Source organism: Liolophura sinensis, chromosome 1, assembly GCF_032854445.1.
Source record: "Liolophura sinensis isolate JHLJ2023 chromosome 1, CUHK_Ljap_v2, whole genome shotgun sequence".
In the NCBI taxonomy this organism is placed as follows: domain Eukaryota; kingdom Metazoa; phylum Mollusca; class Polyplacophora; order Chitonida; family Chitonidae; genus Liolophura; species Liolophura sinensis.
In genome coordinates this window covers 69,088,402-69,099,409 of record NC_088295.1, presented here as the reverse complement: position 1 = coordinate 69,099,409, position 11,008 = coordinate 69,088,402, and the positions used below count along the sequence as shown (strand labels likewise).

The window sequence follows — 11,008 nt, the reverse complement described above, 5'->3', positions numbered from 1 at the left end:
AGTCAGGCAAGCGCCGCGAGCCAGTGCTTTACTGGACATACTAATGGTGTATATATATATATATATATACATGGTGGGACAAAAGTTTGGACCCATAGGCAATTGTGGTTTATACTAACAAACCAAGAACATTACAAGCACTAAAAGATAACATCACGTAAGAAATCGAAACCAAAAAAAAGGGGGAAATTCAATGCTTCGAAATGTGCAAAGGCCAGGTGTCTCTCAAGTAAGAAAGTTTTTGGAGGAAAGTGGACGCCAGTTTGAACACTTATTGTAATCTGTTAAACAGTAAACTGTCTATGGGTACAGACTTTTGCTTCACCCTGTATACATATATAAAGTTGCCCATACCACTTTGTCACTCTAGACTATTAGCATTAAGATTAACAGGGTTAATGTCAGGTCGTGTCCCAGTCAGATTACGTTTTTCTATACACAACTCAAAACAATACAATTCAATTCGCTTGTAAAAATCTATTTCTGTATATAGGGTTACATATGCAGCATAAGCACCATGCTGGAGAAACGCCAGGTTTGTACCAAAGAAGGATACTATTAACTTCAGACACAGTGCTAGAGCCCTTTGGGTTAAAAATATCTCTGTTTTCAAGGAACAAGGGGGGGATAACTCTCCCATGTAAACAAGGGCTTCAGCATAAAATGTACACACAAAACAGAAAACGGTATCTGATTTTGGAAAACGTTGTTAGGCGTCAGCTGAAAGGGTTGCACAGCTGTTTATCAGGCCTACTATCAAGGTAAATATCAGCTCAAAGTCACAGTCATTTACACTGCTACACATCTCCTTAAATCAGAAGAATATAATGCTGTGTTACATATAAAGTGAAAAACAGCTGGTATCAGTCCTGGCGGGAGGGGGGGGGGATTGTTCATGAAGCTTACTTTGTGTCAGCTCACCCTTAACTAAGTGCACTTTATATCTCTACAACATATGTTGTCATGGTAATTAAGGGCTTATTTAGCTAAGTGAGCTTGATGAAATCAACCCCTGGCTTATTGAGGAAGGTTTGGGAGAGAGTGGAGGAGGTGTGTGGATAAATAACTTAAGCTTTGAGATTCATTTTATCATGACTTTGATGAACATGGGGAAGAAATGCAGATCTAGATTGTGAATTCAATGTTAATTTCCGCACTTAAAGTCTGAGAAGTTTAATACTTGAATAAGTTATCATAATTACAGGGCCTATGAGAGATATGAGTTATCAGGAGTTCTGCGTGGGGGGTTTCGTGCATATATATCCGAAGTTAGGGTTAGAACCCTGGCGGTACACGGCCTTCATGCATGAGCGTTGGGTGAAGGGAGCGTTTTCTAACCCCAACTTCCAGCATATGCGCAAACTCATGTCTCTCATAGGCCCTATAGCCACTTATTCATCTAGCAGTCAAACACTGCTCAATTAAAGCATTGTCTGCGACAGTTTTTATTACATACATGCAGCATAACTACACAAAATAGGTGAAAAATTCTCAAAACGGTTACTTATGCATCACTTCAACTTCTCGATAAGGCACAATCCAAAGTGATCATAATTTTATTTTCTTTGATACAAATCATGACATATTAAGATATTGTTTAAAAAATCCATTATAATTTCCTTTTTCTCATAGTGAATAATTTTTACTTGTGTATTAAATGTGTCTCTATCATAACTGAGTGACAGCTTTTATGATGTTGATTAATGCTGCTTTGGCCTCTGATGACTTGAAGCCTGTTAAGGCTGCTGTAGCCCTGCTGCCATACTCTACACATCTCTCCCGGCATACACTGATAGATGGACCTGCCAGAACTTCAGCATAGACCTGAAACATGATAAACACCTCATGAAGTACACAAACATAGAAAATACTTCTAACCAGGGCATAACAGCAGGGCTTTTTCCTCAGAAATATGCCATAAAATATGTAATAAATCACTTCACAAAACAAGAAAATAGAGGTTAATTTTGTCAAAAGGGCTTTATATAAATAGACAGGAATGGAGATTAAACTGCATTAGTAGGAAGGTTAGGGATAACTCGGATATCAGAGGAAGCAGGGACCAACACCTTACCACTACAGGTACATTTCAATAATTTGCCCCATTAAGTGCGTTTTTACAGAGAGATAAAAGCCATAAAATATTTCTTTTGAAGCTTACATTTTTCCAGTGGAATAACATCCTACCTTCCAAACAAAGCTCAAAATATGCTTGAATGATGAACAGAATACGCAGGGTTAGGAAAGGGGAGCAACTCTGTCATGGACAAAAATTTTATGTCACAGACAGTAACTCTGAATCAACTTTTACCTTGGAATGATTGATCACATCTGTATCATCCAGGACTGAAGAAAAAGTGCCATTCTCTTTACAACTCTGTATATGACACACTACAGGTGCTGACAACAGATTTATTGCATTGTCTGATTCTTCTGGTTGAAGAAATGGTTTGAGGTCATCATGTAACTGTAAAAAAGTATGAACGTTAATTTATTGTCAGTTAGTAAGCGAAGAAAAGCTTAATAACTGTCACATTAATAACTGACTGTGTTTGAAACTTCCATAGAGGTGTTGAATGAACCAAGATGAAAGGCTAGCTACATGCGTATCATACAAGGAAATCATGCTTAGACAAAATACCATCCCAGGAGGGTTAAATGGACCTCCCATTGTCTCATTTGGCTTAATAGATAGTGCACTGTCCTCTAAACAGCTGACTGACTCACCACCATGAAATCACAAGCTTAAATCGAGTTCTTGTCTGTTCAGCTGTATTTTGTCTTTGTAAGTTTGTTATTTACCTTGTTGAAGGGTGGAGGTTTATTCTTGGCATTTCGGCTTCCGCCATTTATAACCATTAATATGAACAACTGTTATGGGCAGAAGTTGGTAAAAAGGTCAGTCAAAACTAGGCCCTGATCTCTATATTGTTATGGTGAAGCAATGTACAAAGTTTCAAGTCAATATGAAGAGTTACTATTAAATATATGCCCAGAAAGTTGTACAGTTTCATGGCCAACTGACGGCAGGATGGATGGATTGACAGATGAGGTGTACATCTAGATTTCAACTAGCTATCAGTATGGAACTAATAAATAGCTGAAATTAAGTAGTATATATATGTTTAAAATAAACTTCTTTTGTTACTAGGTCATATCATTGCTCTGTTTCAGGTACCTGTCACTCATCTGCGTTACCTAATGGGGGGACACCAAGTTAAGATAGACAGGAGAGCAAGTGCATCTCGCCAAAAGCTTTGTGGCCATTCTGCAGAGGTCTTTGTATTAGCTATTTTTTCTTTGTTTTATATTACAATATAAAATTCTTTTGATGCAGAATTATACAGGTTTTTCTAAACAACTGCCATAAGTAATTACAAGAAATCTGCCAAACAGAGCTAGTTTACTTTAAGGGTCACCTACACATTCTTCCTCTCAGCAAAACAATACTATACTACCTGGTAGTTTAATTTATGGTCTGCAATAAGTTATTTGGATGTTTTAGTCATCAATAAGTTTTCATTTATTATCTCACACAAAACAACAACATACCCTTATTCCTCAATCTTTTCACATATGAAAGAGCAACTCAGTGTGATTCTTGTACCTTTTTCTCTGAATTTGGAGACATAATTCCAATGGTTGGGTGGACTAACTTCAAGGCTTCACAAAAAGTATGATTGTTCTGCGGTAAGCTGCCTATCTCCAACCAGACAAGGAATTTCTTGATTTCCCCATTCTCATTGGCTATGTTTATTCAAGCATGTTCTGAAGACACTTTTTGTGAAGCCCTAAAATAGGCCAATCCAAATAATATTGTTTTGTCTCCAAAATTTACCTAAAAGTGTGTATAAATTGCACTGAAAGTTTCACACTTCTATCATTCCTAAAGTCAGACCAGAACAAGACAGCCAGAACTGAAACATCTAGCTGGATAGGTAGATAATAGGACAAAAGTCACTGGCTGTATGCTCCATGCAAAGGCCTTGACTCTCTGATGGCATGGGTGGACGTTTCTTATTAAAAGTATAACTTGCTCTAAAATTTCCAAAACTCATGATTTGATGTTTTTATTTATTTGATTGTTGTTTAATGTTACACCAACATTTGTGACATACAGTCAGTTTTCAAAACCAGCTGGTTGTCAAGGAACTCTGATGCAGACTACTGCTGATTAGGGAATTACTTAGCTACCTTTGCTTGTGTTATGTCTCCTGGGGTAAGAGTGAGTGAAGAGGCTTAATGACAGGCTTAATGGCTTTATTTTATCCACAATAAATGTTTGAAACACACATGCGGATGTCCATCTCTAAACATACTACACACACTCTGCTTACATGTGTGTAGCAAAAACTATGTGCTATGTTCTTCTGCATGCCTTTATGTACCTTATTTCTCTGTTTCACATGTAATACATCTAGGCACATTTTGACGACACTATTATGTTTCACACCTTTTTCTTTGAAGTCCTGAAGTTGGTCAATAAAGTCAACTACATAAGTGTGTAAGTTTAATTCAAAGTTGCTCCTTTATGAGAAAAGGTTGAGGAATTGCAGGCCACAACTTAATCCTTCTTGCATGAACTTTCAGTAAGTATTAGCATACTTAACATTGTATGGTAGTTCTAATGTGTAAAAAAATCCATTTTTACACAATCTACATTTATCTACATGTTACAACATTTTCCTAAATGCAATCTTCTAACATCTGGGACACCTGCTCTGCTCTTTTTAACCGATAAACATGTAATTGTAGCAGGAATATTGAGTTTCTTTTTTTTCACATAGTACATCAGTTAGTTAGTACATCTGATGACCAACATATTCATATCTTTACTTTAACAAGAATTGGAGACAGAAATGTTATTCTTAGCTTTCAACACTACATAGATCTCTCCTAAAAATTAGCAGAAAAAAGGGTATTTGTACACTGTAAATCTTCCTCTCTCTTGTGATTATCATTATAAATAATCACCACATCTTCATAAAAGAGGGCAATACAATAAGAACACCATTGTTGCACTTTTAAGAAATGCTTACCTGATGGGCATAAGCCATATTAAGTCCAAAATCAAAAGCCTGTTGTTGCATTTCTGATGTGTGATTGGCGAGATGAAGTGCAGATTTGCAGCTCTTTGCCAGTAGGCTGCCTGATGTAAGGTATGTCTGATGTTCCCAGTCTTCCAGGGTTATTCCATCATTCACAGTAGCCATTCCATTTTTGTCTGTTAATCCTGAAAACTCTGCTTCCATCAGTTCAGATATAACACTAGATACAACTTCCACAACCTGGAATACACACAACAGTGAAGTTTGGATATTAGACAAGAGTACATTGCTTTCCAAAGTCATATATTTCATTTATACTCCAACAATGTTATGTTATAATCTAAATCACACAATAAACTTTGAATTCATATCACAGATATGAAACATAACACAACCATTTAGTGTGTAATAGATTTTGTCAAGACAGAATAAAGACATAGTCTTGGAATCATACACAACTGATCCCTGCTCTGGTATAATATCTACAAAAAACAAAACAAAACAGGAACTTAATTATCAAAATGCATACTGTAAAGTACATCACGTTTGTTACCTGTGTGTTCCGTAGCTCGGCCAATCCTGTACAAGCACTAGCCAACAAGAAATCTCCGCTAAGAACAGCCATTTTGTTTCCGAACTCCATGTCCTTCAAAGGGCCATCTTGAGGGAGCAAGTCTGAGAGATTAACAACACCTTTGTGGATGAGATTTGCTGTGTGAATCATCTCTGTAATCTCAGCTAGAGATCTCTGACTGTAACACAAATGTTAATCATTGACAGCACATATGTATGCAGTCTCCCTATTATTACTGATCTCTGACTGTAACACAAATGTTAATCATTGACAGCACATATGTATGCAGTCTCCCTATTATTACTGATCTCTGACTGTAACACAAATGTTAATCATTGACAGCACATATGTATGCAGTCTCCCTATTATTACTGATCTCTGACTGTAACACAAATGTTAATCATTGACAGCACATATGTATGCAGTCTCCCTATTATTACTGATCTCTGACTGTAACACAAATGTTAATCATTGACAGCACATATGTATGCAGTCTCCCTATTATTACTGATCTCTGACTGTAACACAAATGTTAATCATTGACAGCACATATGTATTCAATCTCCCTATTATTACTGATCTCTGACTGTAACACAAATGTTAATCATTGACAGCACATATGTATGCAGTCTCCCTATTATTATTGTATTTGAAGATGTAAGGAAATATATTGCCAATCAAAATTATATCCACATTGATAAAAAAAAAAGGAAATAATCTTTAAGATTAACAGAATGAACAGAATAGGCCATAATATTTTATAACATGTATGCATTATTACAAAAATTGACAACCTTGGCAAAATCCCTCCTGCTTTGTCTTGTAGCTTTTCTTGCCCATCTTTGATTTCTCCAAATCCAGCTGCTTTACACAGAAGCAGAATAATAAGTCCTCTAGCCTGCAGACTGTACTTTCCATCATAAACCAAACCCCTGAAAGTCATAAATGTGGAATTGTTAAATACATCACTCTATTCACATATTAATGAGCAAACATCTTCTGGATGGGTATAAGTAAGAGAAATGGCTAGAATGAAATTTACGGTTTGCCTTACATGATCCAAAATATGGATCAGATTGGCATATATGCAGTTCTCTCTGAAACCCAACATTCAACTAATCTGAGTCAAAGGTACTCACCACTGTTAAGATTATGTCAACTATTAAATAAAAGAAACTATCCAGATGAGTAGTTCTTTTTTAACAATTTTAGTATGTTTTAACAGTTTTATTTATCTAAATATTTATTTGATTAGAGATGAATGCCAACCTTAGTAATATTTCACTCATACACAGGCAGAGAAAACCAGTAAGTTTTAAACTGTTTAAATTTTAACCAACAGCTTCATACAAAAGCGATAGGGCAATTCCACAAATTATTTACATTATTTTTCTGGACCAGTACCTGACTTCCTTACAGCCCATGTTCTAGGCTGATCAACAACATATAAATCAAGTCAAGCATATGGACTAATTATTTTTCCATGAACAGTTTAGGTGGAAACAAACTCTTACCTTCTTTAAGCAATATTTTCAAAATGTAACAACCATTTTGTGGGACAGCTTTGCTATATATTTTACTTTAGGTGCAAATTATCAAAATATTAATTTGAATACGCTACAGCTATGGTAATTAGTCTATGATGATTTTGGTTCAAATAAATTGATACCTTCTTTAAGTTATTTCTAAAAATGAAGCAACAATTTTTTGGGGCAGTTCTGCTACTTACTTGTACGTCAGGTGCAAAATATCAAAATATCCCACTGAATAACATGTTACAGCTAAGGCAGTTAATCACACCAGCCTCTTCAAAGCAACCTGGGTCATCTAGTAAAATGCCTCGGGGTTGTGACCATTTTTTTCTTCCTTTTCTTCCTTACTTAACAAAATCATAAATATATCTACATGAGACTTTCTTAGAAAAGTTTTGTTTTCCTTGCTATGAAGAAATAAACAGCAATAAAATGGGAAAATTTTAATTCAGAAGGAAAATTTTTGTTAGAAATGCTGACTTGTCTCTATAAATATGATTCTGACGTGTACAACTTTCTAACATAGAGATTATGATGATGTGGAGAATGAAGAAAGTTATGCAAACAAAAAAAACATGATTACAGATTCTCATTTTGGGGCATGTTTCATGTGTGAACAGCGAACAGTGAATTTATAGACTTAGATCATTTATACCTAAGGACACATCATCAACTATGTATTATGAGATAAAATATACATTCCATGCATCTCCCACCAAATAGCATAGATTGCTGAATCACCTCAACTTACTGACCCTTGAAAACAGAAGAAAACATTTACAATTGTTAACGTTACACAAATGTTTCCACAGCAAAACTGACAGTTTTACCTTACTGGTTAGATTCAGCTGCATGTTCCTACTCATGTTTTACCCAGTAAAACTATTTTCAATTAAGGTTGCAGTAGGATATATGCCTATGTAACACACAACAGTTTTATTTTCAATATTCTGAATAATTTATATAATGAAATAGATGCAGGTAATGCTATTGTAGATAAAAGGCAACTGAGAAATGTCTTAATGTAACCCTTTGACCTGCACATGTTTTAGTGTCTTAACTTACCACTTCTGACCTTTAATATTATATGTGACACAACTGTATGACTAAGCCTATATTCTGGTTTTCATGCTAATATTTCTATGTAGCCACATTGTAGCATTCAATATGATAGCCTATAATTACTTTTACATATTTTCTCTACAATTACTATCTTTCAGTTAATGTGGGTCTGTACGGAGTGAAAGAAATCAAATCAAATCAAATCAGAACAATCTTTTTCCAACATACACATGTAACACTTAGGCACAATCAGAAAACCAACAACATGATAATGTTGATCATGTTGAGACAAATTTAGAAAAAAGTGCTGAAAGCAAAGAATTATATTTCTCTCTCAGTGTTTTGGAAAAGCAAAGATATGAGTTTGTTGGTCATTAGATCTACTAAACATGGGAAAAAAGAAACTAAATATTGGTGCTATAATTACATGTATACTGGTTAAAAAGAGCAGACCAGATGTCCCAATAATTAGAAGAATTAGCGTAACTATTACTGGATATATAATACAATGAAAATTAGAGAGCAGACCAGATGTCCCAATAATTAGAAGAATTAGCGTAACTATTACTGGATATATAATACAATGAAAATTAGATTTCGTAGCAAGGCTTCCACATGGCGTGCCTGTGAAATTCTCCGTGGATATGTAAGGATATGCCAGCAAAATCAATCCAATTCTCCACGTTAACATGCCTATATGGTGGAGACACATGACCGCAATACTTCAGCTCAAAACATTTAAAAGCACATCATGGATTCTAATACACAGACGAGATGTGATCGAATTTCAGGAATTTTGTAATTTCTTTAATTAGTACACATGCAGGGCATCAGCGAAGGAACATCTTCCACATGCTGATGTGATTTACATGTATGCAAAACTTGAGCTCAATACATGCAGTACTTTCAGAGATACTACCGTTAACATTGGGCACTGACACCGGCCACACTTGGAATTACACCTCTACTTTGTACAAGTGTGCTACAAATGTGCTTCAGTACGTGCCAAGGTCTTCCAGCAACCTGAGGATGGTCGTTGGTTTCCTCCAGGTTCTGCCCGGTTTCCTCCCACCATAATGCTGGCCACCGTCATATAAGTGAAATATTCTTGAATACGGAGTAAAACACCAATCAAATAAATCAAATGTGCTTCAAATACATGTTCAATTCCAGCAGATCTCTTTAAGAACCATTTTGGAATAGACCTTTCAATACCTGGCTGTTTTCAACAGTGGGTGTTTTGTTCCAACAAGTTTTCTCATGTGCATTGCTACATTTGCAATTTCATCACTTAACAAACATCTCAGATTCATAAATGAAGTAGGATATCCCACAATTTTCTCTGCATCAGATACGACTTTGTTCCACTCATAGGGTCTCTTGGATTTCTGTATCATGGCAAATCTTTTGAAATCTAAAAAGCCTCCTGTGGCTAAAAGTCTAACACATCCAAATCTTTCCGCAGTCCTGTAACACATAGCCATTTTACATGATGATCGGAACACAGCTGACATTGCCATATCGTTCAGATGAAGTGATGGAAAACTGTATCATGAATGTTAACCACAACCCTAATATCCAATATCTTTGAAGATGTCACAATTATCTCAGCCACTGATGGAGTAATTTTATCTGCCTAAGATTACTCTTTCATTTAATCTCAACAAACTGTAGTCAGACCAGTTTTCTCCATTTCAACAATTCAATGTCATTTATCTTTCCGAATTTCCACTTCCATTCCAGTCAGCAGCAATAAAATCCACGTATACATCAGAGTTCTGACCACACAATCCTATGCTGATGACCCAGATCCCATGATAATGTAAGCCATAAAATGTACTGGACTCTCCAGGTTTGACATATCTGGGATGTGTGTCATCATTTTAATATTGTGTTGTTGTTGTTTCAATGTAAACAACACGAGCCGGACGCCAGATATTCAGATGCAAGACTAATTTAATAGACCCGTGTGGCCAAAAAATTGTCTGTTTTTAAGACAGTTTGACTTGTTAAGAATAAATCTTCCAGGGATAGCTCAGGTCGTAGTCGTTGGCTGAAAATCCAGATAAGGGGTGTGTTTGCGGCACCCTCGTGCTCTCTAGCAGACAGATCTCTTGACTCGTAGCTTGCTCCATATTGGTGCGATGGAAAACTCCTTGAAACCATACATACTCGTTACAGTATGGATACTATACTCGCCTAGACAGGCGTTATGTTTAATCTTCCTATACTTTTGTTGTGCTTCTCGATAATCGTTTTGTTATTTTCAGTGCCTCACAAATAATTACTTAGCATTTATAATAACTTATTCTGTATGCGCAGTGTGTGGAAAGCCATTTCAAAACTCTTAAGGTAAGCTAGTCTACAGATTTACTGGGTCTATAGGCCTAATAAAAGCATGTCGAAAATTTCAAATCTCAGTTTTAATAGTTTATCCTGTGGAGAAAAAATGCAATCAGCGGATGTTTGTAAAGATGTTAAGTTTAAATCATGAGATTTTCAATGCATCAACCCGAAACGTTAGCAATTTTTAAAAATTACTTTTTGATAAATTTTGGAATAAGTTGAATTAGTAATGTGTTCCTTTTCATCTCCTGAGCTCCCGGTCCCGGTCCTTACGCAGAAACAAATAAACTAAATCAAATCCCTCACATAAATGTAAGGTTACAGCTGGGGCGAATATAAGCGTTAGTCCTAAGTTCAAGTTAAATTTGAATGCATCATAAACCTCCAGCAGAAGTGATCAAGTCTATAGAAAATGCAATGTGGATTAGACAGTCAATTCATGATTA

At 35.8% G+C, this 11,008-nt stretch overlaps 1 protein-coding gene across 1 annotated transcript; it reads right to left on the bottom strand.

The window, feature by feature from the left end:
- Positions 1–462: 462 nt before the first annotated feature.
- Positions 463–10,294, bottom strand: LOC135478851 (all trans-polyprenyl-diphosphate synthase PDSS2-like). The gene is made up of 6 exons (XM_064758655.1): positions 9,432–10,294; positions 6,417–6,554; positions 5,602–5,800; positions 5,040–5,288; positions 2,312–2,467; positions 463–1,824 (listed from the first exon to the last, which is right to left on the bottom strand). The coding sequence occupies exons 1-6, from the start codon at positions 9,734–9,736 to the stop codon at positions 1,669–1,671; spliced, it is 1,203 nt and encodes a 400-aa protein (XP_064614725.1). The 5' UTR covers positions 9,737–10,294; the 3' UTR covers positions 463–1,668.
- Between the last annotated feature and the right edge of the window lie 714 nt (positions 10,295–11,008).